Here is a 25,905-nt window from a genome sequence, read left to right as displayed (position 1 = left end):
GCAAACAGGGTGGCAGCTCGCGACCGGCGACGCACAGCCAGCGGCGGCAAAACAAACAAACGCGGTGACACAGCTTGGGTTGGCCATGCAACGGAGGCAGCGATGCAGCCGGCGACAAGCCGTGCAACAGGGACCGGCTGTGCCCCCGGGGCTGGCGATAGCGCCGGGGTTGCGATAGCGCCGGGGCTGCGATACCGCCGGGGTTGCGATAGCGCCGGGGCTGCGATACCGCCGGGGCTGCGATAGCGCCGGGGCTGCGATACCGCCGGGGTTGCGATAGCGCCGGGGTTGCGATAGCGCCGGGGCTGCGATAGCGCCGGGGCTGCGATAGCGCCGTGCTCTCCCCGCGTCGCGGAGCGCAGCGCTCGGGCCGGGCCCGGCTCTGCCGCCGCGGGGAGGGGCGGGGCTCTGCTCGGCGCTCCCCTCCCATTGGCCGCGGCGTTCCGGGCGCGGCGCCGATTGGCGGGCGGCGGCGCGTGCCGCGGGCGGGGCGGGGCGGGGCGCGGAGCCGGCGCAGCCCCGGTGCCGCCGCGCTGGAGGCCGCGGGCTCGGGGGCCATGGGCTCGGGGGCGGCCGGCGGGCCGGGCCTCGGCTCCCCGCTCTGCCCCTGCCCCTCGCCGCCGCCGCCGCCGCCGCCGCCCGCGCCGCGCTGCTCGCGGGGAACCCGCCGCCTGTCCGAAACCGGGGCCGGGACGCGGCGGAGCGAGGGCGCGGCGGGGCGCGGGGGGCTGCGGGCCGCCGCCTCGCTGCCGCACATCGCGCGGGGCCGCGGGGAGGAGGGCGGCGGGCGGCGCAGCCCCTGCCTGCTCGTGGCGCTGCGGCCGCGGAACGTGGAGGCGGAGCGGGAGCGGTTCTTCCGCGCCAGCTTCGCCTACGACCCGCAGTTCGAGTACGCGGAGCCGGTGCCCGCCGCCGTCCTGGACAAGTACGGGGCCGCCTCCGACCGCTTCGTGGCTCAGGTGAGGCGGGGCCGGGGAGGGATGCTCGGCCCGGGAGGAGGAGAGTGGAGGGATCCCGGCTCGCCCGTGGGCTGGTGCGAGGGTGTGGGATGTATCCTGGTGGGACTGGCCAGGAGGTGGCCCGTGGTCATAGAATTCTGGAATGGTTTGGGTTAGAAGGGATTTTAAAGCTCGACTGATTACCCCCCACACCCTGCCATGGACAGTGACATCTTCCACTATATCGGTTGCTCCAAGTCCCATCCATCCTGGCCTTGAACATTTCCAGGCATGGGGCTGCCACAGCTTCTCTGGGCAACCTGTACCAGTGCCTCATCACCTTCCCAGGGAAGAATTTATTCCTAAAGTCCAGCTTAAAACCACCCTCAGTGATTTAAGACCATTCCCCCTTGTCCATGTGAAACTTTGCCTTCTTTCCTTCCCAGCTGCTGCCTGATCCTTCTCCCTTTTAACACCTTTTGCATCCTTCCTTCAGTACACTCACGCTGTGATTTCTTAAACCTCAGGTTTTAGTAGTGTCACCTACCTGCAGGAATGGCACATGCTCCCCGGTGACATGGGTCATGCTGGGGCTGGGCAATGCCAGGTTGGATGGGGCTTTGAGCAACCTGGTCTAGTGGAAGGTGTCCCAGACCACGGAGGAAGATTGGGACTAAATTATCTTAAATGTCCCTTTCCACCCAAACCAGTCTGTGTTTCTATGATCAAATTGGCTCCTGCTTATAGTGGGAGCTGTGCTCCATCAGGGACACTTTGCTGGTGTGTTTTTGCACTTGTTGCTGTAGAAATAACAGCAAAGCAGCTGGACCACATGGATGACAGCATGGGAAGTGGTCCTTAGCCTGAATTACCTTGTGGTTAAGTCTGGCTTGTTTTCTGGAAGGCCTAAAGGTTGTCCAGAGCAGCAGCATCCTTAAGGCATCAGCAAACATGGTCAGTAATGATATTAAGTGGTGTAGACTCCACTTAAGGAGTCTGTATTCTTTTGCTTAACTGTTTCCATGGCTTATACACTTCTGAAACATTTCTGAGTTGCTCTGTGCCATGGGGATGGCACTGAGAAAACAGCTTCTGGTATTCAACAGGAGAAGAGGCAGGAGTGTGCTTTCAGGGTGCTCTGCCCACAAACAAACCTTTTGTGGATGCAGGAGTAGAGCTGCTCTGTCCCTTGGCCGTGTGTTTGGAGCCTGGCCATGTCCCAAAACCCATTTGCACCTAGGAGTGAGCATCCTGCCTCTAGGAAGAGCATCCTTTCTGCCACACAAACAAGTGAGCAGATAAAAACCCCCTCTTATCCCAAATTCAGACTGGCACACCAGAGGTGTTTCTTTGCACCTCTCAGTCGGGAGTTACTTGTTCAAATAACAACTTCTTCACTGATTTATTTATTGTTTTTTTGAATGTTTACTTATTCCCACATCACTGCCCATGCCTCTGCCTGGATGATTATCCAAATGATTCAGGCCCTTTCTGTAAACAGCTTTCTGAGCAGTTTGTCATTCCCAGTGTGTGCTGTACCTCTGTCCCAGATAAACTGGTGCCAGCGAGGCTCTTGCAGGGGAGACACTCTGACGCCCGCAAAGACCTCGCCAGCTTTTGGCATTTCCCTCCTGTATTTTATTCCCTGAGTTGTGCAGTAAAATGAGTTGCTCAGAGCTCTTTCGCCCTGTGCTTTTTCCTTTGGTGCAGTTGGCTTGCAGCAGAGTGAAAGATGAATAATTGAGATTATTTTTCTCTGGGCAGTGCTTTGAATGAATGGAATTAAGGTTTGTAACCACTGTGGATCCTGGACGCTTTTGCAAGAGATATTAAGTGTTGAGTGTTTCTGCCAGTGTTTCTCCCGGTTTTCCGGTGTCTCCGATGGGACAGCATTCATGGCACTGTTCCTCTGCTCTTACCCTCTAGTAACCTCCTTCCAGTCTCTTTTATTTTGGGAAGCGTTTTTCGTTGGCAGCTAACTCTTAATAAACTGCTTTTATTTTCAAAGACCTTCATCAAGCATGGAGATTAAATAAATAAGACATTTTGCTAAGTCAGCATCCTTGGACACGAGCAGACAAACCAACACCAGCTCCCTGCTCCCAGCTGCGCTGCATGTGCTTGGGGGGTTATTTTATTTTCTTAGTAGAAAACTTAAATAAGCCAGGAGGATTCTTTCAGCCCTGTGGAGTCTCATCACCCTGGAGGTCACATCCCTGGTTTGCCACGTGAATTTGAGTGGCACCAGCACAGAGCTGGAGGATTTGTTATCTCACTGCATATGGTGGGTGCAGGATCTGGGGGTGTTCAGAACATTAAACTTGGAATCTGAGGAATTTTACTTACCAGGATGCTGTCTGGTTGTCCTACTCCCGGGCACCAGCTGTGCTAGGTTTCTCTTGGCTCAGTGATTTGGGTCCCCTGGGAGGAGAGAGAGCAAGTGGCTGAGCAGAGGTGGGAGGACAAAAGGTCCTTTTTCTGCTGTGGTCAGCTGAAGGTACCTTGCAGTGCTGTAAAAATGAGCCTGATTGTTCAGGAAACAAAGCAAAAAACAAACAAACAAACAAACAAAAACCCCCAACGCCCCCCCGAAAACAAAACTGACAACAGAAAAACTGTGCACAGCTTCTCCTGGAAAGACACAATAAGTGAGATGAGAATAAAAACCAGCTGTGAAAACTGCCCAGGGAAGGGAAATCAGGACCTTCTGCAGGGATGGAGGAGGTTCCTCACCAGATGCAGACCTAAAGCCCCTCTTAGGATCATAGAATTGTTTAGATGGGATGAGACCCTTAAGATCAAGTCCAGTGTTACTTAAGCACTGCCAATGCCAGCACTAAACCATGTCCCCAAGTGCCACATCTACATCTTTTAAATACCCTGCACAGGCTGTTTCAATGCTTGACAACCTTTTCCATGTAGAATTTTTTTCTAATATCAGACCTAAACCTCCCCTGGCACAACTTGAGCCATTTCCTCTTGTCTTATGGGGTGTTGGATGATTTGAGCACCGGTACTGGTGGTGAGCACCCAGCTGCTGATCCTGGGTAACCTTAGGGACCAGGGAGAGGCAGCAATTGGTCATGGGCTGGGAAGCTTGGCAGCAGCCCAGCCAGGTTTGCAGATGCAATAAAACTGCTGGAAAACCTCCAGAACTGGTTGAAAGTCATCTGCTTTGGAATATGTACTAATATAATATTAATATATTAATATGCATTCCAATGACTGGAGAAAATAATTGCTTGAAAATGTGGAAGCACACTTTTTGGGGAGGAAATGTGCTAATAAATGTTCATATTTTATAGATGCTCCATAAATGTTAATGTGAATAATGGAGCACGTGATGCTTTTATTAGAAGGCTGCTGGGTGTACAGCATCACTGCAGAGGGTGGTGCACAGCCTCACCACTGAGCTTGGAATTCAGTCCTGGAGTAGGAAACTCTGGGAGTAAAAAGCAGGCTCAGAAGCTGGAGATCTTTGTGCAAGCACCGGAGTTTGCAAGGAGAACCGAAAGCAGAAAAGATTGAAAATAATCATGGATTTAACCACGCTGCGACAATGCAGTTTCACTTCTGCTCTGCCCCATTTCTGCAAGGGATGCCTGCAAGGGTGACAAAAAGCAGGAAGAATATGCTGTGTGTCATGCTGACTGTGTGAAGTGTCCGTCTGTCCTGGTGGTCACCTCCAGCCCGCTCAGTCTCTTTGGCTTTTTAGATCGTGCAAAACCACATCGTGTTTCGGAGGCATTAACTGGGTTTACCTTCACTGGCTTTGGTGCACGTGGGGTTTTAGGCTGTATTTGTAAGCCTGAGGGGAGGTGTTTGTGCTTATTTCTGTGCGTTCTGCGTGCCACAGGCCGTCAGGATCATTCGTACTGTCCTGGAGAAGTACGGGACCTACGAGAGCTTCGAGGTGGCCACGGGCGGGAGGCTGCTGAGCAAGTGCCAGATCTGGTCCATCATCAGAAAGTACATGCAGAAGGAAGGCTGTGTGGGAGAGGTAATCCGTGCCCCTGCTTTATCGCTTGTAAAACACAGCAAAATATTTATTTTCCGATAAAAAAGGACTCAGATTAAGAAATGTTTTGGTTATAAAGAGGAAACTTTCCTGCTCCGAGCAGTGCTGTCCTTTCACCTCCAGCTTCACCATACCCCGGCTTTAGGACATGGGTGCTGGTTCCCCACACATCTCCTGTGATGTTTTCCATGTGTATCTCCCTTCTGTGCTTGAGAGAGGGGGAGCAGCTGCTGCTTGTCTGCATGGCCATGCCAGGAGCCTTTTGCTGGGTGCTTGAGGCATCAGTTACTGTTGGGAAGTCTCCTCTTGCTGTTGGCAGTGGGAGGGCAGACTTCTCCGACAGCTGCCTTAACCCATGTGTCTAAAAGCAAAGCCAGGGGAAGAGATTTCCTGCTGTCCTGCAGAACACGAAGGTTATGGTGCTTTGAAACCCCAGGCTTGGGTTTTAAGTCTGGGAAATATGTGTTAAGATACTAAAGCATTCACATGGGATGGAGCCTGGGGAGAAGTTCAGCATCTCCTAACCTGGTTTCTCTGCACCCCCTGCAGCATCCAGGATGGGGCATCCCACAGCTGCCATTAAAGAGGGGTTTTCTTCCCCTTCTGGCAGCAAGGTGTGGGCAAAACACTTCCACCGTCCTGGGTTCAAGGTCTGAGAAGGATTTCTGGACCTGGCTTTGTGTGGGTTGGCTTGCAGGGCTCCCTGGGGCTGTTGGCTGCAGGGCAGGGACTGTGCAGTGCTGGCTGGTGTGGGAGCTTCCTCACCACTGCTCCTTGGCCAGACTCTATTTCCTACTTCTGATTTTTCACTTCTGTTTCCAAAGAGAGTTATTGATGAGCATTTCTCCAAAGCATCACCCTGCCCAGTGGTACCCAGGGCATTCCATGGAGGCAAAAGCAGGAATAAATAAGTGGTCCCCTGAGGCCCCTCCTGCCCAAGGATATTCCTTTCCTCCTTAAACACCCTTGGTTTGCCCTGATGCCTCCTGAGGGTGTTCCTGGGATGTGGATTTGGCTCCTTGGTCCTCCTAAGCCTTTGCTTGGGACAGAACAGATTTCTGCAGGTGTTTTGCTATAATTCATCTGCCTTTGAGTGCCCAGAACCAGTCCCAATTCCCAGCCAAGCAGCTGCCAGTCTTACAGACCTGCACTTACTTATAACTTGCTAGTTGAGCTCTGTCTCTTGGGTTTATTAATTTATTAAATTCAGCTACTGTCTTCTCCATTAATTGAGCCCCGGCTGGGCAGAAAGCCATGGATTTTCTTACATACTGGTGTACAACTGGCTTCCTTCCAACCCCGTGTAGTTGTCCCTGTGCTCATGCTATTACATGTTGGACTCAATGAACCTTGTGGGTCCCTTCCAGCTCAGGACATTCTGTGATTCAAGGAAATGCAGGGTTCAGTCACTGTTAGCACATCGGTGTGGCTGTTTTATCTTGGGCTTTCGATAAGTGCTTTTAAAACAATGAAAGCATTGGTTTGTTCCTTTCCGTGCAATGGAAATTTTGCTGGATGCGTCTGGGGTAGGGAAGAGAGAAGGTTTTTCACCAGCTCTCGATACAGCAGTGTTGGGAGAGCTTGCTCCCTGTACAAGACCGAAATCTGTTGAAACTTCTGCATCACTGACAATCTCACGCCCTGTTGGGGAACTGTGCAGTTTCAGGCGTGTACCTCCCTCCCTGCACCTGTATCTCTGACTCCTGACTTTCACCATCTGTGCCCTGTCTGCTCTGCCGTGCCCTTTGCTTCCCTGATACGTACTAATCGTGATGGCTTGCTTGAAAGAGAAGAAACTCGTGTGGGGGTAGCGTTAGCCCAGAGCACGAGCAGCTGGCGCGTCCCTGCCCACGGGCAGTGCTGGCAGGCAGCGTGGCCACGCTGGTGGCAGCCCCTGCAGCTGCCCCTTGTCCCCAGCACCCGTCGGCAAAGGCAGGATCCCTCTTCCCAGCACCGCAGGCAGCGCGCTCCTGGGTAAGTGTGCATGCTGTAATTAAATTTGTGCCCTCAAAAGCTGCTTTCTTGGGGTCCAAGCTGCAGATCCTGAAGCTCTTCTGCTTTTCTCCTGACTTAGGACAGACGTGATGCTGCCAGAGGTTTCCATATGGGTTTCAGTGGGCTCACAGCTTGCAGCAGAGAAACACCTGGCCCCACTGGTAAGTGCTGCATGGCAATCCTTGGGGTGGTGGAGTGTTGTCAGCCTGAACAGTGCTAGCTGGTGTCTCTTGGATCCCATCAATGGCATCCCTGTACCTCTGAGCTGCTTGCTCAGTGTCAGAGGTCCTGAGCAGTGCCAGTTGCTGAGGAGAGACAGGAACCCATAGCCCGGTGCCATGAGGACCACCAGAAGCCTTCCCCTGGTTCCTTGGGATGAGCTCTTTCTCCATCAGTGTATTCACAAACGCTGAGCAAAACCATGGACCACAAGGATGCCCCAGGGATGCTGCTCAGAGTGAGAGAGGTCACAGACCTGGAGAGCTGGGGCTGCTGCTCTTTGGCTGGAGTCGCAGCCCTGGTTGTATCTGCAAAGCTGGAGGGTCCCAAAACAAGGCAAGTGGTGCTGCTGAGCAGGATGGGTTTTTGTAGCAGGAGAAGGGCTGCAGTGGGCAGCATAAGAAGCTGTGGTCTCTGGCACTGCCCAGAGTCCCTTTCCATTGCTCCTGGATGGCTGGTTCTGCATGAGGAGTCCGAGATGAACTGACAAGTCTCGGCGTTGGAGGGATTCCTTTTCACACTGTTATATTTTAACCCAGGTAAGCAGTTGCGCTGTAAGTACTCTATGTTGTTTGTTCGCCCAGCAGTGAACTCTGTTAGGCTACACTTTTGGCTTTCATAATAAATAATAATAATAAAAAATCTGATTTACACCAATTCAGTCTCCTCTCTTTTTTTTAATGAGAAGAATTTTCATGTAGTAACACAGACATGTTTTCATCCTGAAAAGTGTCAGTTATGAACTAACAGGTGGATAATAGAGTTAACATGTGTGTAGGGGATTTTGATTGTTGTCCTGAGGTTTGCTGCTGCCAAACCTCGGATGCAAGAGCCCGCAGGGACCATTCTCCTCTGGTGATGCTGCAGCTTTGAGTTGCTGCAGATCTGAAGTCAGGTGGTCAGGAACTGCTGCTGGCTGGCACATTAACTTCTGGTGAGCAGCTCTCTTGGCTCCAGCACCTGTGATAGCCAGGTTTCTCAAAGTACCAATTTTTTCTGTGTAAGGATACTGAATAGTCCTACACATGCAGTGCCCAATTCTGCTGTGAGTTGTGGCCAGCACACGCAGTTCCTCCTGTGAGGGTGGGCTGGTGTCGAGCCATCCTCACTGCTCATGTCTTGAAGCCTCAAATGGGAGAATCTGTGGAGGAGTGCATGAAAATGGAGCGTTGGATCCCTCAGGAGATGTTTCTTGAGGGATGCAGAGCCATTACAAAGCTGGTGCTGTTGGGTGTTTAGAGTGGGGTTGTTTTGATGGCCAAAGTTGCTGCCCCATCCCATTGCCAGTGGGGATGGAGAAGGGGGACCAGGCACGTCTCCAGAGGATGTCCATCCTGTGTGCCCACCAAAGTGTGGGGAGCCCATGGGAACAAGCCAGGGCGGTGATGGTGGAGCCAGAGGAGTTCTGGAGGAGGCTGCCTGCTCCCCACACAGTGCCTGCTCAGCTTTGTTGGCTGTAAAGAGATCAAAGGAGCTACTTCATCCTGCATGAGATGATCTCTCTGCTCTCATTATCCCCCCACCCCAGGTGGCTCTTGCTGTCTGTCATTCCTTCGGGGAGCTGCAGCACAATCCAGCGATGGTGCAGCAGCGCCCAAACGGTGCCATCCATGCTGCCAGTGGATTTTTCTGACCATCTCAGCCTCTGCTGAGAGCCAAGGCCCCGCTCACGGCCGGTGCCTCCTCCTCCTCCTGCAGGTGGTGGTGCAGCTCACCGATGACCTCCTGTCCCAGGCAGTGATGATGGTGGAGGACAGCCGGCCCACGCTGGCCATCAACCTGGCCGGAGCCCGGCAGCACTGGCTGGAGGGGATGCTGCGCCACGAGATAGGTCAGCTGGGGGGGGCTGTGGGTGGGGGCAGAGCCAGGGGACGCTGTGAGCATTCACTCCCGTCCCCTCTCCCCAGGCACCCACTACATCCGGGGGGTCAACAACACCCGCCAGCCCTGGCACAGCTCCGAGGGCCGCAAGCAGTACAGCCTGAAGCCCGCCAACCCCACGGAGGAAGGCTTGGCCAGCCTGCACAGCGTCCTGTTCCGCAAGCAGCCCTTCCTGTGGAGAGCAGCCCTGCTCTACTACACCATCGAGCGGGCCAGCCGCCTCTCCTTCTCTGCCCTCTTCCAGGACCTGGAGCAGTACGTCCAGGACGCTGGTGTCCGGTGGGAGTACTGTGTGCGGGCAAAGCGGGGCCAGACGGACACCTCGCAGCCAGGTACCACTTGAGGGGGGTGAATTGAGTTTTGGGAAGAATTCTGTTTACTTATTTTATACTTTTTTTTTTTAAATGAAAAACAGTGTGGTATGTTCTGCTGTGGTGTAGGTTGAGCATCACCGCTTCCTGTAGAGTGTGTGTTGGCATAGGCAGCCGGAACAGGCAAAAGTTCATGGCTAGAACACAAAAAGTAAATTTATTTGCATTACCTTGCTAACTAGGGTATCCCCAGAGCAACACCCAACACCTGGGCAGAGGAACACAAGATCAGAGGGTCACCAGCCTGCTGTTCACAAGCTTATCAAGAGTTACACCCAGGTGCAAGGTCACTTGAGCAATTTACAATCCTCCAGATCTGGTGTTTTGCTTTTAACCCTTTCCTCCCAACACAGCTGCAGCACCCAGTCCCTGCATCCCTCCCCATCCCCAGCACCGCTCTCCCTGTCCCATAGGAGCAACTTGCACAAACTCTTGGGGAAGCAGCAGGCAAAGGAGAGGAAAAAGCATTACTGTGGATACATTTGGATGCTTGCAGTGGTTTACCCTTTAAAAAATTACTTGGGAAGAAGTGTGAAAGGATCCCAGTGGGGTTTGTGGCCCTCGCTGTACCTGTGCTCATTCTTTGGGACTCAGCAGTCCTGAGCTCTGGCACACTTGTGGGCAGTGCCCTCATTCTGGTTATTGTGGTCAGCAAATGTTGAGGCAAGCGGAGGGTGCTGGGATGCCAGGAGCCCTCTCCCAGGCCTTTCCCGCTGTTCCAGGCTGTTTCAGTAAGGACCAGGTGTACCTGGATGGGATTCTCCGCATCCTGCGCCATCGCCAGACCATCGACTTCCCGCTGCTGGCTGCACTTGGAAAGGTAACAGCCAGGCTGAGGGTGGGGCAGAGAGTGGCTGATCCCACAATCCCATCCCAAAGCTCACACAGGCTCCCTCGATCTCACGGCTTCCCAAAACCCAGCCCGTGCCTGGCAGCTCTTCAGCTCTCTGTCTTTCCCTGTGTTTATGGGTCTCTGTGTACCAGGGAAAGGCTGTGCTGGGCAGGATGCAAGGAAGGATAGGACAATCCATAATCCTCTGTGGGAGACCTTCTGGAAGAGGCTTAACCCAGCAGGTTAAGCCTTTCTGGCCCCTGGCCACAGCAGTCCTGCTGCCACCTGTCCTTGCAGTGACCGAAAATTACCAAACCCACAAATCCTTGCAAATCCCACAGCCCCAGCAGCTCTCCTGCTGCTTCCCCACAAGCAGCAGGAATGTTTTGACTGACCCAAGGGGGCTGCAAGGGGACCAGATGCTCCCTATAGCACCTGCCAGGGTTTGGGATGGAGGGGACTGACCCCATCTCCGTGCTTCCTGCCAGGTCTCCTATGAAGATGTGAATCGGCTGAAGAAATTTGGGGTCCTGGAGAAGGCCCGCATCCCCCATTTCATGCAGGACCTGGAGCGGTACATGAAGCAGCTGGATCACATTGTCACCACCAATGGCCTGAACGAGGAGGAGCTGGAGCAGCTGCTGCCTGACTGAGGGGCACCCCCTGACCCAGCACCCCAAGGGTGTCACTGGTGCTGTTTATTGGGTATTTATTGGGGCTGGAGCAGAGGGCAGAGCCCGAGGCGGGCGCTGTGCATGTACCGCTGTGTAGGGTAGTGCGGCCAAGGGCCCGTGTGGTTGTGTTGATGTGTCCCCTGCATCGTCCCTGCGTACTTTGGGGATGGCTGTGCCGCTCCACGTGGCTTTGGGGAGCCAAAGAGGGTTCAGGGAGAGCGAGGGCAGAGTTGGGGCGATGTGCTGCTCCCCAAGTGCAGGAGGCTGTGCTGCGGGAGTTGCAATGGGGGGATTTCTACAAGGGTACCAGGAGTGCTCCCAGCACTGTGGGGGCACCCACCTGGGGCCAGCAGACACGGCTGAGAGCTCTGGGCTGTGCCTGGCAGGGACTAAGAGTCTATGGATGCCTTTTCCACTCCCTACCCCTTCCCTCATGTCCCCTACCAGCAGCAGGAAGGACTTTAATCCCCCATCTCCAATCTCTGCCCAGCTCCGCACCCCAACTGCAGCCACCCTGCCTGGCTTTGAGGACTCAGCCTGGGGATTTGGCTTGATGTTAGGAAAAAGTGTGTAATAAAGGTGATGTAATGGAAAAGACGTGTGGGCAAAAGGTTGTGGATGGCATCAAAAACCAGGCTGGCACCACGGTGAGCACCCACCGTGCCTCTTGCTGGCACAGGCAAAGCTGCGTGGGCTGAGCTGGTACCTCAGGGGTTGGAAGGGGTCACGGACTGTGAGAACAACATACTGGTCAGGGACATCAGTAATTCAAAGCAGGCAGAAGTAAAAGCTGCCCTGAGCTGTTCCTGGTCTCTAACACGTGTGCTCTGGAGCAATCATGGCACCCCTCTGGGAGTACCCTCTTAAGAAAAAACAAAACAAAACCCCAAACAAACCTCAAAGCTTCTTGTCTTAAATCCCACTGAGCTCCTGCCAAAGTAGCACAGGCCAATCTGTGGCTCCAGAGAGCTCAGGCTCAATCCCAAAAGCTCCAAGCTTGGCTGCAAGCCCTGTTCACAGCATCCCCAGCTGCCCCTCACTCCTGATCCTGCAGGGCAGCTGCAGTTTCTCCACAGGGTGCAGAGGCTGTAGCAGGCAGGGCAGCACAAAGCAAGCCCAGGAAAGGCGGAGAGCACTTACCTCTGGGGATTCTGCTCCCATCTGATCCAGCTCTCCAAGAACATGCTAGCACTTTTCACAGCTCCCCTGCACAAACCCAGTGGCGGCACGGTCAGTTAAGACTCTGCTCTTTAATGTACTATTTCCTCCAACATTGCACTCCCCAACGCTGAACGCGATACAGCGCTGCTTTAAAAAGATATTTACACACATCCCAGCATCACCCCCTTGCCAGCCCAAGGAGCCAGGCCTCAGCCCGTGCTAAGACCCAACCAGGGGAAGTCTCTTGCGGCCTTTCTGGCGGAATGGCAGCAGTGACAGAGGGCACCAGACAGAGGGCACCAGAGCTACTGCGGTGGTTTTGGATTGGTTTTGGTCGCATCCCTGATGAAATAACAGCATGGAGATGGGAGAGGGCGTTGATCTATCCCCAGCCAGGGCTAGAAGCGTTTCATCTGTCGGCGTTCCTGTCGGCGCTGCTTCTTCTCGTTCGGCTCCTGAGCAGCGGGCGAGGACTCGGCTGTAAACCAGGGCCCCAGGATGTTGACCCACAGGAGGTAGAGAGCGCGCCCCGGAGCCTGCAAAACACGCACGGCACAACCTCGGTCACTCTGGGGACAGCGCTGGCCAGAGGGTGCTACAGCAGGGAGGGCTGGTCCCTCTGAGGGAGACAAAGCAGCTGGATCAGAGGCATCTCGGGGTGCATGGAAATCAAAGGCAGTGGCGGGCGTCCAAAATAAATGGCCTGATTCCATTTCATGGCTGAGGAACGTGTACGGCGCTCAGACCTCATAGACGGAAATCCCAGCATCAGGTTGGAATTACCCAGAGGGATCCAACTGTCCAGACATGCCGCCTCTCCCTCCTTTGGAAAACACACCCACATTTGTTTGAATTTAGGAAAAAAGCAACCCAGATGGTCTCCAGGGGACAGCTGAGTCGACGCTGCCTCTGTCAGGCCAGCTAGAGAGGGATTTGTGGGTGAGGACTGAAATGACATCAAGGACTGAACTAGGATAACTTTCCATGCTCCCACAATTGCCTTCTATACCTCTCTGGGATATCCTCAAAGCAAACATGGGATTTTTGAACTAAATGGAGATGGTTTTTTTCTCCTTCTGCACAAGCAGTTTTAGCTGGAGACACATGACAAACATTTTGGGAGCATAAAGAGTTCGGTGTGTTAAGGGGAATGAAAGCATGTAGCATTTTATCTACCCAGAGGCACAGTGTCCAGCAGATCCCAGCCTCGGTCCACGCTGAATGGCTGAAAAAGCCAAACAAGAAGAAACACTGTTTGTTACAGACACAGAAAGACTCTGTGCACCAAGGCAGCTTTGTGACCTGCCTCGTGTTGCTTGTTGCCCTTTCATGGGACCAGAGGGAAATACAAAGGCCAGCCTAGTTTTTCCATGGAAAACCTAGTTGACCCAGAGGGATCGGGACTTCTTTGCCTTGTGCAGCCTCATTTTTAAACAAGATTTGACAAGGAGATGAAAAAACATATCAGAAAATAGTTCAGGCCTTAAACAGGACACTGAAATGAAAGGGATAAATAATGTCCTCCAACCTGAAGACAGGGAAAGACAGCAACAATGCAGAGCAAGATGGAAAACAGCAGGGGCTGGGGCTTACCAAGAGCCAGAAGTACCAGACGTAGAGCGAGAAGCAGCTCAGCACTTGGACTATAGCTGTCAGCAGGATCACATCCTTGAGATGCCTGAGGGAAGAAAAGCAAAGCATTAAGCTTTCATTGCAACCCCTGCCAAACATGGCAGCTCCTCTGCCAGTGCAGCCTGCAGTTCCTCTGCCAGCACAGTCTGCACTGCCTCAGGGGAGCAACCCTGCCCAACCCAGGGACTGTCCCTGCAGCCCTGCTTTGCCACACACACTTATCTAGAAGAATCAAAGCAGTAAACAAACAGCAACAGCAAAATACTCTGATGAATTAGAGAGATGATCCCATCTGAAAAAACGACATTGAGAAAGCTGAGGAATTGCTGGGGGTTGGATATCAGTCACAAAGCCACCCCCCACAGCTGAAACAGCAGCCAGCACTCGCTGATTTGACACCTCTAATGACACAAAGTGTGACTCCTCCCGACTGGCTGTGCTGAAGGGAGCCACGAATCTCCTCCATGCCATTTCACAGGCTGACAGACGCACTTGGGGTCACTGAAGGACAAGCACAACACAAGCTGAACACGGCTCCTCCTCCCCTCCTGCTTATCTGACTCCAGCTCCTCCATGCCAGCCTGAGGCAGAGCTGACAGCTACAGAGGGGAATAAGCTGCCCACGCCTCAACCACCACCCTCGGGGGATCTGACACCCAGGAGAGGTAAACAGGTATTAGTTTTTCAACACAAGCCTCAGGGAGTGCCATGAAGGTTTAGAAAAATGGCCAACTCTCTGGTTAAATCATCATCCGCTGGAGTAAAAAACCCTTGAATCGCATCCAAGAACGGAGACAAGAAAACAAAGGCTATGGCAAAAACAACATTGACTCAAGACACTGCAGAATCCACCATCAACAGCTCTAGCACAAGACACTGAGGGTTCAGTGACCTCTGGCATTACCAGAGGCCACAGAGGGATGAAGGCAGAGCTCCCACCAAACCCAGCTATCCCAGAGACCATGAAGATGGGCCTTCCTCAACCCCAGAGCATCCATTAGAGAGAAATGCCATGAAATTCAAGCGTTCCAGAAGCAGCTCCAAAGGAGCAGCATTAATCAGCAGTGGCATGCTCAGCTAAGATGCTGGAAACATCCCCTGCTTTGTGAAGTACCTGCTAACCTAGGGTGCTTCCCTGATCCCCAGAGAGGTAATTTAGAGGTACAGGGTAAGGATGGGAACTTCAGCTATGAAGGTTTTGTTTTTAGAACTCTGACTCCCCTGTGTTTTGCATAGCCCATTACTCAGATAAGCATTAATTCATTTGAAGGTGTCATAAACTCCACCCCAAACGCTCAGGCAGAAAAACCTCTGTGCCTCAGTGGCAAGGGAAGTACATCTGCATCCAGGACCGCAGCAGTGCTATGGCTGTGCCTGTCACCTTCTCACAGCAGCTGCTGGGATCCCTGTGCTACCTCCTGTCAGTCATTCCCCTGACAGCACCATCACACACAGAGAGCAGTTACCAGGCTCTCTGTCTCAGTGCCTTGCACAGCTCAAAGAGGCGTTTCCCACAGTCAGGAGCACACCCCAAACATCAAAGTTCTGTATTTTTCCTCTTTAAGTGTCCCACACTGTTTCACTAAAAAGGTATTCAAAATATTTTGTAATTCCACTCTAGAGAGCCAAACCAGTGTAAAATGAGAGGAAAACACTTGGCTGACCAGCAGGGAAATGAAGTCACTACAGCAGGAAGAGGAGGTAAAGCACCCAGCTCACAGGTCACACCCCATCTCCTCCTGGCCATCTTGTCCCTTGTCTGAGTCTCAAACCAAACATCTGAGTCACTCCTGCTGCAAGCAGAAAAGGTACCATTCCACCAACCCAAACACAAGATGAGAGCTCATCCTGTGCAGACAGCAGGTTCTGTTCCCCACTGCCTGCCAGATAACATCCCCAGGCAAAAATCAAAACTTACATTAATAAAACTATATACATTGATATATGACCCTGACAGCCTGAGAACACCTGATGCAACACAGGGCTCAGCTGGAAACAAGGCCCCATTGTGCTTCTTCAAAAGCCTGGCAGCAAGGGAAGGACAGAGGTAAACTGTAGGCCAAAGACATGGGAGGAAGGAGCCAAGGACCCCAGCACCTCGCTGAGCACGCACTGAAAATGCCCAGCAGAGGCTGGACCAGCGGGCAGAGCTGAGAGCAGGGAAGACAAAGAACAAACCCTGATGTGTCCACAACCACCTGGCAGTTTTCTGTAACTAGTTTGAGGCTCACTGTTGGAAAACATGTGAATCTGGAAGGTATTTCTGCTGTACAGCACCGCTATCTTCTTATCTTATTTAGCAGGAATTGCTTTGCAGGAACTGCTGCTGTGTTTCCTGTAATACTGTGGCATTCCTTCACCAAGGAAAAGACAATTACAGTGGTGCCAAGAACACTGGACAGGCAGAGACTCGGTGCTGTGTGCAGAGGGACATGAAAAATGCACAAGCATGGGTGACAGAAACGGCTGAGGAGGTGACAGGAACTGGCTGAGACAGAGGAAAGAATTTTTAGTGTGTAGAGCATTTCAAGACATGGCCAGTTTGCAGCCAGGATGGCGCAACTGGCAGCATGTGCCCTTCTGCCCTGTCAAGCTTTACCTGCTGTGCTGGTTTAAAAAGAAAATACCTATCACTGTGTGCTGCAGCAGTGTTTGTTAACTGAAAGATGATTGTAAACTACTGCTGAGCTCGTGATCTCTTACCTCTACAGCTCAGCCCTACGGACAGTGACCGTGCCAGGCTGACACACCCACGTGGTGCCTCCTGACTGGGGCACACCAAGCCAAGTGTTCGGGTAATAAGGACAGCTAAGGTACGCTCTGAGAAAAAACGGCTACAAGCTTCCAGCTGCCCTCATGCCCATGCCAGTGGGCAAGCTGAGGAGGGAGCTGAGGCCCAGCCTTCTCCTGGAGAGCCTCTCCTGGCTCTGTGTGCACGCTCAGGCAGCAGGTCCTGCTCACCTGGACTCGTGCGGGTGTGGACACTCACTCTGCCATCCCCTGCTCCATATTCAGGTCAATTCCCCCGTCGGCAAGGCTGCCATCGTCTGTGAAAGACGGCTTTGCCATGGAGTTCATGGACCGGTAGCTGGTGCCGTAGACCACCAGGCTGAAGAAGAACGCCACCTGCAAAAGGGAAGCCGCTGTCAGCTGCGATGGCCACGACCCCGGGGCCCGGGGGCATGAACGAACCCCAGCCCAGGTGCCCCCGGCCGGGGCAGGAGACGGAGCCCGGCGCTCACCCACGTCCAGGCGGAGGCGGCGGAGTAGAAGATGACCAGGTTCACTACGGCGTATATGGCCTGCGGAGAGAGCACGGCACGGCTTTCCTTGTCTGCCCGCTCCCGCCCCGGCCCGGCCCCGCGCCCCGCCGGGCCCTCCCGGCCGCACTCACGGAGGCTCCCAGGATGATGCGGAGGTAGAAGCGCAGCGTGTCCCGGTTCTCCTCGAAGATCTGCTTCTTGCCCTTGGTGCCCGCCTTCCCCTTGGGCTGCAGAGCCAAGAGAGGCGGTCAGCGTCTCCCCGGAGTCCCGGGCCCCGCAACCCCGGCCCCGCACTCACCGCCATGGCCGCGCCGGCTCCTCGCTCCGCTTCCCGCGGACGTGACGCGACGGAAGCGGCGGGACAGAGCCCGGGGAGAGGCCGGGCCCGGGGAGAGGCCGGGCCCGGGGAGAGGCCGGGCCCGGGGAGAGGCCGGGCCCGGGGAGAGGCCGGGCCCGGGGAGAGGCCGGGCCCGGGGAGAGACACGGCCCGGGGAGAGACACGGCCCGGGGCGGGCTGGAAGAGGACGGTTCTGCCCCAGGGTCCTCCCACAGAATCGCAGAATAGCGGGGTTGGAAAGGGTCAGTTGGTCCAACCTCTCTGCTCAAGCGGTGTCCTCCAAGAAGTGGTTTTTTAATATCGCCAGAGAGGGGAGTCTCTCTCTCCACGCCCTTTCTGGGTAAGGGGACTGGGAAGAACTTCTTCACTGTTCGAGTAACAAGGCAAAGGAACAGAAAGGTTGCCCAGCATGTGACTGGGACCATCCACAGTGCTCCCAGCCTTCCTAGGCTGGAAATGGCCTTAGCTGCAGTCTTAGCTAGAGGGAACCTGACTCTGAGCCTGCACCTCAACACCAGGAACAAGATCTTGCCAGCCATCCTCCCAGCTTCATGCACAGCTCCCACAGTGCTGCCATCCCAGCCTTAGCCACTCTGGCCGCTTTTGACCCTCAGTCAGTCTGAGCCCTTCCCCAAACCTTTGGAAAGGACACGGCTCCGAGTTCTCCACAAGTGTTTATTGTCCCAGTACACAGGAGACAGAGGCACGGCTGGATCCCTGCCGGTCTGTGGCTGTTAGCACAACACCCTTGGGAGAAGCTGCAGGCACAAGGAGGTGCAGGGCACAGGTGGGGGCTGTGGGCCGGGGAGGAGGTAGCTTGTCGTGGTGCAGTAGTGCAGCAGCATGGCTGAAGTGTGCAAGTTTCCGCCCCACGTGGGGAAGGCACCGGAATTGGCACGAAGGGCAGACCAGGGTCTCCTCCTCACACCAGGCCCAGCTGAATGGTGCTGGGAAAAGGGGGCTTGTACCCTAAACAGCCCCATTCCATGACAGTGCAGAGGGCTCAGAAAAAACACCTTTCAGTGCAGGAGGGACCTGGCAGGGCAGGCCCTGGAGATACCATCTGCTTGACAAACTTAATGGAGAGGTGTGTTCCACCCTTCTTCTAACCACTTTGTTGTCCAGAAAGGATCTCCTACACTGATGGCAAAAGTGAGGCAGTGCAGATTCGTACCTTTGTAGTGTTTCTCTCCCTCCAGCTATTCCAGGGCTGCCCGCACCTTTATTCCAATCCACATCTTCACCCTCTCTGCCCAAAACCTGGCTGCAGTGTGGGGGAATCAGTGCCACCACAGAGGGGTTTGACTGTATTTCATCTCACCTCCCCATGGCAGGGGGGGCAGAGCAGCCAGGTCACCCCCCTTGAACAGGAGGCTAGTGCTTGGTGGCTTATTCCCATGCTCTTGCAGGAGGGCAGGACACAAGCAGGGAAGGGTGGGACACCCGAGCCAGCACCTGGCCTGTCCCTTTGGGGCAGAGATGAGAGACAGAGCCTGGAGGAAGGGGCTTGATTTTGAGGGCCATAGAGGGTGGGGACAGGGCATAGGGAGGAACTCACTGCTCTACATGGCTAAAGTCATAGCAGAAGTTTAAGTTGCTGGGGGGCTTTGGGATGGGAGGGGGGTCATCAGGAATGCTGATGTTCTCCAGGTCCAGGAGCCGCAGCTTGAGCTCCATAGACAGCAGGACATCGAGGTCTGTTTGTGTCCGCTCACTTGTCATCTCCTTGCCCAGAAGCACATTCAGCCCATCCGTCCAGAGGCAGAACTGGGGAAGCAAAGCATGGGCATCTCTGGCACCAGCCCTGGGCAGCCAAAGACCTCATCTCTCCCCTGCTGTGGCTTCCACCCCCCAGGGACACACACAACTCACTCCCTTGACTACTGTCCCCTGGCAGAGACATCTTGGGCACTGTGTGGCCCCTGCAGGCCCCTGCAGCTCACCTCGTACCGGGTGGGGGCAATGAAGTTGAGGCAGTATTCCTCCACATCGTGCACAATGGAGAAGGCCAGCTCCAGGACATCCTGCAGGGACAGCACAGGGGGTAGCTGGCTTCTCAGCTGGACTCCTCCTAGCTCTGGTGGGCTCAGAGCAGGAGCTGCACCCAGCCTCCTCCTCTGCACTCCAGGAGACCCAAGAGGTCTCTGTCCAAGAAGCCATACAACCTGCCACCATCCACCCACTCCCAAAACCCATCTCCAGCTGGACAGGATAGGGTGTGAGGTTCTGACCTTGTTCTGCTTCCCAGAGCTCTTCTCCTTTGTGTGTGGACACTCCTTCCCTACCAGCAGCATCTTCATGTCTGCCACAGGAACTGGGGCAAGTAGAGGAGCTGTGAGCCCCCTCTCCCTCTTCCCATCCCTCTCCCCCTCCTTCAGGTCTCCCATGCACAGAGCCCAGTACAACCCAAATGTGGGGACTCACAGCCATCCACAGCTTAGGGTGGGGGGCTCAAGCCACTCTGCAGCACCCCTTGGGAAACCAGTCTGCCCCAGCCTGAACTCCCACAGCTCCCAGTCCCACAATACCAGCAGACACTGGGACAGCCATGCAGCAGCCAAGCAGAGGGGCAATTCCCACCTTAAGGCAGTCTAAACCTGGAGGTTATCAGAGGGCTCCCCTCCCTCCTTGCACCCTCCCTTTCTCTCCATCACCTACTTTTCTCTGACAGGCTCTCGATGGGGGGAGACTGCACCCCCTCCTCCACGTCCCCATAGTGCAGCACCTTGTGGTTGGGGGACAGGCGGCAATACCACAGCTTGTCTGCAGCAGAAGAGCCATGAGAAATTCTCAGCCTCCCCTTGGAGAGATGCCCTTCCCAAGGGAGATGGAGCTGCCCCTTTATCAGCACTCCCCATTTCTCCCAGCCCATGGGTTTAGCCCATACCAGCTGTCCAGGGAGTTGGGCATTCTACTCCCACAGATTATCTGGGACTTCCCCGGTGGCAGGGGACGTGGGAATAAGCCTCTGCCTCACTGCCAGGCCCCCCAGCCTGGAGCAGGGTTCTGGCACCCACCTTGCCTGCGGCGGCTGCTGATCTTGCGGAAGAGGGTTCCCTCACAGAGGTGCAGCAGGCGCTGCTGTCGGATCAGCTCCAGGAGCTCCGGTTTCAGCTTCTCCCGCAGTTCTCTGGGGTGAAAGCCAGCAGAAGAGGAGGAGAGCCATTTCAACAGGCACTTGCTGACCTCCCAGCCCGACAGCATTGTCCCTGCCTCAGGCCTTCATCACAGCCCCACTCCCTGCCCACAGCCCACTCACAGCACAGGCACAGCCAGCGTCTCCTCCTGGTGCAGCCGCTCCGTCTGACGCAGCTTCAAGATCTCGCTGTAGTTCAGTGCGTTCACTCTGGTCTTGAATAGCTCCAGGGATGTGGGCTTGAGGGACAGGGTCCTGGTGATCTGCTCCCGCACCACCTGCATCACCTGCCGGGCCCGGGATGTCAACTCCAGTTTGGCGACACTCCCCAAATCCCTGAATTTGTACTCCCATCCAGGGAAGAAGCATCCCCCCCCCTCACCTTGTCAAAGTCCTCCTGGGTTGCTCTCATCTCCTTCCAGGTCTTGTTCACCAGCTGGATGCAGATGCAGAATAGCTCTTCAAAGAAATGATCCTGCCCGAAGAACATAGGGTAAAAGGCCTGAGCCGTCTCCGAGCCTGTGGTGAGAAGGACAGATGAAGCCAGACTCCCCAGTTTCTCCAGGGGATTTCAGTGTCCAGGGAAACCTGGGTATTTCCAGCCCTACATCCCCTTCCCATGCTGTTAGCCATGCCAGAGCCTGGTGGCCACATGGATGCAGTCCCCTGCCCTGGCAGCTTGTCCCCCAAGCAGCAGGGCAGGGAGAAGGACAAGCTTGGGCACACTTACACGGCTCTCCAATGTGCAGGATCTCGCAGAGTATCAGGGTGAGCTGGATGCTGCTTCGAGCAAAGGGACATTCGTGTTTGTCTTCCCGGCTGCTGTTCTCGAGGACAAACTGAAGAAGAGGGCCATGATTTCATGTTACATGGACTTGAAAGGCTGCTCCAACAGTGGGTGTCAGACATGCCACACTCCTCCTGCATTCCTAGTCAAGCTGTCCCCCCAACAGGTGAAGCCATCCCTAACACAAGTGACCCACTCTTCCCAAAATCCAGCCCCAGCCTCCTCCTTCCCTTGCGACATTGTAGGTTGGAGCATGGCTCATGCCCTGCTGGTTTTGCCCAAACTGCCCCAGTTTGCTCAAGGACTGGAAACCAAGCTATGAGAAAACCCCTAAAAATTATGAGGACCCTTCAAAGGCACTGGCCCCAAATGGCTTCTCCTACCCACAGAAAGGACTCATTTCCATCTGAAATAGAGCAACACTAGGACACTTGTATGGATGTGGCCAGGGACAGATCACAAGGAAAGGAAAAGAAGGTGGAGATCAGCAGCACTTCTCTGCCAGGGAGTTCCCTGGGAGAGCACAGCACCTACCCTGCTATAGGCATTAGGGGTGTTCCTGGAGAAATACACCATGTTGTCCAGGGCAAGGAGTCCTGGTGGGGCACGGCGGAGATCCTCTGCTGGGTTGCTGTTGTTCTAAGAGGACACAAGGGATGCACTTTAGCAGCTGCTGCTGCTGCTTTGTTCTTCAAGCAGCAGTGTATTGCCAGCAGAGCCATGGGGTTTGCCTTTGAGTCCCAGCAGCTCCACAGCGCTCACTGTTCAGGAGTGCCGAGGGTGCAGGGTGGTCCATCAACAGGGACACCACGCTTAGGGGGGCCATCAGAAGGTGCCACCAAGGCCATGCGGTGGAGCCAGCATGGGGCTCGGGAGGGGATGCAGGGGGAACGCACCATGAAGCCCAGCTTGCGGAATTCCTTGGCACACAGGGATCGCCGGCGCTCGGTGCTGAAGGTGCCAGCAGACGCCTCGCTCTCTGACTCAAAAGCAGTTTGGCGCAGGGACTGGAGGAGATCCCGCTGTTCCTGGAGGGAGAGCGGAGAGGAGGGGATGCCAGTGAGCCCCACAGAAGCAGGTTCTCCCAGGGCAAACCCAAATGTGTTGGGTTCACCCAAATGTGTACTTCCACAGGTGGAAGAGATCAGGTCCAGAGTACTCCCAGACCTGTGAGTAGGGATCCATGGCCATTTTCATGCGATGTTCGCACAGGTTGAGGCTGACAGACTGCAGCACATAGAGATAATGGGCCATCTCATCCCCCAGTGGCTCGGAGCTGTGGATAATGTTCTACAGGAGATTGTGAGACAGAAGGTTGCCCCATGCTGCAGCTTCCAGTCCAAGCACAGGACCCAACAGTCAAATCCCAGGCAGGTCCTGCTGCTCAAAGGGGTATTGGGAACTGGGAAACTCCCCTTGGGTTTGGGAAAGATCTGTGTGCACTAATTGCAGGCAGATTGGGGTGCAACCCTGGGCAGGTGGGTGCCAGCAGAGCAGCAATTATTGGTGTGCTCAAGGAAGGGGTATGGAGCACACAGGCAACCCAGCCAAGCATGGTCACCACAGGTTGGGGCCCAGGGGACAGGGCCTGGGGAGAAAGGACAGAGAATGAAGCACAAAGCAGATCTTTGCACAACCCCAGCTCCTCACCTTGTGGATAAACTGCCTGATGTTCTTCTCCCTCAGGTATTCCAACATGTCCTAGGAAAAGAAAGGCTGTGAGACATTCCCCAGCTCAGCACCACCGTTTCCCATAAAAAAAGGAGGAGGCAGAGTGAGGACATAGACTTTAAACATCTCTGGGCACTTCTTGCAGCCCTATCATCTCAAAGAACACAAACCCCACAGCAGAGGACCCAGCTGCCCAAGGTCCCATCTTGGGGGGGAGCCACCCTGAGAGCTCAGATGTTCCAGGGGCTGGGTCATCACAATCACTGTGCCACCACCAACTGTGATACTTCTGTCATTTGAGACAAAAAGTCCTGACAGCTGAGGGCTCTCAGCAGAGCACCCCGGTGCCAGAGGCACTGTGGTGCCTGACTCTGCAATGCCACCACCCTGCCATGGTGCCCCTCACCCTCCGCTCGGCGTCGGTCGCGCTCAGCAGCAGCGCAATGAGCAGAGCCATCGCCTTCAGCTGCAGCTGGGCATTTGTCCTGTGGGAGGAAGAGCAGGAGGATGTGAGAGTCACCAGCTCTGAGGATGAGGGCGAATGGTGCTCTGGCCTCTCCACTTACACCTGCAGGTGAGTGAGAAGACGGTCCAATGTCACTTCTTTTTTGACCACCTCAAAGAGAAGGCGACTGGTAGGCACCATATTCTCCAAGATAGACAAGGAGAGCTGCTGGATTGATGCATCCACTGCATTCATGTTGACATAACTCACTATCTATGAGACACAAAACCATCTGTCAATGGCAGGCTGAGCCTGAAGCACAAGGATAAGAAGGAATCCCACAGGTACAAACTGTGGACACTGTAGAAAACTCTTACCTTCTTGATGAAAACTGTACTAAGATTTTCCCAGGAAACAAAATCATGCTCCATCAGCTCTGTGAAGGCTTTGAGGGTGTGAGCCAGCATCTCCCCTGCACTGGAGGGACAGATGAACAAATACAGTGAGGACGGCTCCAGGTACCCCACTCCCATCCTATGGTGGTGTCTCTGCAGTTGAACTTTGGTGGGCATGTTAGAAACAGCTAGAGAAGACAGCAGTGAGTGGGAGAAAGGAAAGAGACTGTTGGGTAAGAAAACAAACTCTCACTTAGTCATCCCAGGAACTTGACTTCCCCAGGAAGTCAAGGCAGGGGAAGTTCAGTAGTTGGAAAACTGCATCACCGTGGTACAAAGATCACTGCAGACAAGCTCTCAGAAAAGCTGAACTACCCCAGATCCCTCCCTCTACTTCCAAAAAACATGCTGCATTGCCTGGTTCCATGTTCTGTGTGACAGGAGCTCAGAGGAGCTGCACCATGACGTTCTGAAAGAGTCACACAAGCAGTGGTATTTGGCAACCAAGGTTTTCTCAAGCTCCCTGCAGATCTCTTACAGCTAAAACCTCAGGGCAGAGGGATCATGCAGAGTGGCAGGAATGAGGAGCAGCACTGGAGGCCAAGATGATCACAGGAGGTTTCCTGGTAGCAAATCCCATGAGGCTACAGATAACCCAGCCAGAGAAGGGATGGAAGGTTCAAGTCTGGGCACATTCACAAGGAGTCAGGACTGCATATCTGTGGGGACGTTCCCCTGGCTGCCAGCATGCAGGGACACAGCCACAGTACAGGCATCAACAAGTCAGGAACACAAAGAGTCCATTCCAACATCCAGCTTGGAGCCCATGAAACATTAGCAAGGGAGAAAAAAAGTCAAGGACTGCAAGGAAAGTCCTGTCCTGATACTTACTCATTCCCTTCTTCCACAATAGAGTAGATTTGCTTCAAGCCATTCCTGCTGATGAACTCTTGAGCAAAGGTAATGTCCTGGGAGAGGCTTGCAAGCTTCTTCAGTGAGTCAGTCTTCACATCCACATTCTTGCTCTGGATCCCGACATACAACTGCTCTGCTTCTTGGTCCTACCAGGAAGGAAAGAATCAAGCCAAAGGGGCTCACTGAAAGACAGCGAGAAGCTTGAAGGAGGCTGTGAGAGCTGAAGTGCAAGTTTTGGAAGGAGTCTCAGGCTAGAGCAGCCCCAGCAAGGAGCTGGACCAAGAAACAGAGCCACCAGAGCAGACCAGGTGGAGCTGAGGATGGAGGTCAAACTGGCATGACACCAAGAACACTTCATGAGTTGGCCCCCGCGTCCAAAGCATTTCAAGATGATTTAGTTTCTCTTCAAACTCCCCCAAGCTCTGCCGAGGGAAAATGAAGGCTGAGATACGTCTCCCGCCTGTGTTATTTCTGCTGGGTCTGAGGCACAGAGAAGAGCCATCGTGAGCTCAAGTCGGAGGCAGTCAGAGGCAGAGGGCTCGGAGCACCCCACTGCACGGGCATGGAGCACCAGAGCGGGCGACAGGGGGGCAGAGGGATGTACCGGGGAGGTGGTCAGCCGTAAAATGCTCCCGTTCTTAATGTCCCTGCGGTTCTGTAAGGAGAAAAGGAGCCGGTGAGCCGGTGGGCGCTGCAGCGGCGGGGCCGGGGGCCGGGCGGTGTCTCACCGACTCGGTGATGTAGGTCTGCCGCCCGTCCGCGTACTGCAGGGCGTAGCGCTCGGCGTTGGGCAGGCTCCACCTGCGGCCACGGGCGGCCGGTCACAGCCCCGTTCGGCTGGTGCCGGCAGCCGCCGGGTCACCGCAGCCCGGTCACGGGCTGTCACGACCTGTCACGGCGCGGTGGCAGGCAGCGAGTGCGGTACTCACGCATCACAGACGTCCTTGAGCACTGAGGCGAGCGGCTTGGTCTGCGAGAGGGGAGGCCGGCCGTGAGCTGGGGCGGAGGGCGCGGGGAGGGGTGCGGGGGTGCCGGGCAGTACCTGCTGGAGCTCGATGAGCTGCGGGATGGCTCCCACCATCTGGATGGCGATCTTCACCACGTCCTTGGGCGGCGGCATGGCTCCCGCGGCGGCTCCGCACCGCCGGCAGTTCCGGGTCGTTGCCGCCGCCGCCGCCTCCCCTCACGCAGGGCCCGGCCGCCGCAGCGAGGCCTGGTGCCACCACCCCAGCCCC

At 54.9% G+C, this 25,905-nt stretch overlaps 3 protein-coding genes across 6 annotated transcripts; 1 reads left to right on the top strand and 2 right to left on the bottom strand.

The window, feature by feature from the left end:
• Positions 1-557: 557 nt before the first annotated feature.
• On the top strand, positions 558-11,523 carry MATCAP1 (microtubule associated tyrosine carboxypeptidase 1). Its single transcript, XM_040075643.2, has 6 exons — positions 558-959; positions 4,795-4,938; positions 8,869-9,001; positions 9,078-9,383; positions 10,145-10,242; positions 10,743-11,523. The coding sequence occupies exons 1-6, from the start codon at positions 558-560 to the stop codon at positions 10,905-10,907; spliced, it is 1,248 nt and encodes a 415-aa protein (XP_039931577.1). The 3' UTR covers positions 10,908-11,523.
• Positions 11,524-12,158: 635 nt separating this feature from the next.
• TMEM208 (transmembrane protein 208) lies at positions 12,159-17,344 on the bottom strand. The gene is made up of 6 exons (XM_040075181.1): positions 17,283-17,344; positions 17,116-17,211; positions 16,964-17,023; positions 16,711-16,847; positions 13,683-13,767; positions 12,159-12,625 (listed from the first exon to the last, which is right to left on the bottom strand). Exons 1-6 carry the CDS (start codon positions 17,286-17,288, stop codon positions 12,488-12,490), a joined length of 522 nt encoding a protein of 173 aa, XP_039931115.1. The 5' UTR covers positions 17,289-17,344; the 3' UTR covers positions 12,159-12,487.
• Positions 17,345-17,976: 632 nt separating this feature from the next.
• On the bottom strand, positions 17,977-25,840 carry ELMO3 (engulfment and cell motility 3). Of its 4 annotated transcripts, XM_040075724.1 has the most exons (20): positions 25,713-25,840; positions 25,600-25,640; positions 25,399-25,471; positions 25,275-25,325; positions 24,647-24,816; positions 23,738-23,837; positions 23,482-23,633; positions 23,322-23,400; positions 22,895-22,945; positions 22,412-22,534; positions 22,141-22,272; positions 21,779-21,883; positions 21,188-21,296; positions 20,840-20,976; positions 20,581-20,744; positions 20,339-20,451; positions 19,980-20,084; positions 19,553-19,635; positions 19,265-19,345; positions 17,977-19,088 (listed from the first exon to the last, which is right to left on the bottom strand). In XM_040075724.1, the coding sequence occupies exons 1-20, from the start codon at positions 25,788-25,790 to the stop codon at positions 18,876-18,878; spliced, it is 2,160 nt and encodes a 719-aa protein (XP_039931658.1). In that variant the 5' UTR covers positions 25,791-25,840; the 3' UTR covers positions 17,977-18,875. The 4 variants fall into 4 exon arrangements, with proteins under 4 accessions (XP_039931658.1, XP_039931659.1, XP_039931660.1 ...); XM_040075725.1 differs by lacking the exon at positions 19,980-20,084; XM_040075726.1 differs by lacking the exons at positions 23,322-23,400; positions 23,738-23,837; positions 24,647-24,816; ... (2 more) ...; positions 25,600-25,640; positions 25,713-25,840 and having other exon boundaries at positions 23,482-23,551.
• Positions 25,841-25,905: the final 65 nt, after the last annotated feature.

Source organism: Hirundo rustica, chromosome 11, assembly GCF_015227805.2.
Source record: "Hirundo rustica isolate bHirRus1 chromosome 11, bHirRus1.pri.v3, whole genome shotgun sequence".
In the NCBI taxonomy this organism is placed as follows: domain Eukaryota; kingdom Metazoa; phylum Chordata; class Aves; order Passeriformes; family Hirundinidae; genus Hirundo; species Hirundo rustica.
The sequence above is the reverse complement of the archived record's forward strand: the minus strand, read 5'-3'. Positions and strand labels throughout refer to the sequence as shown.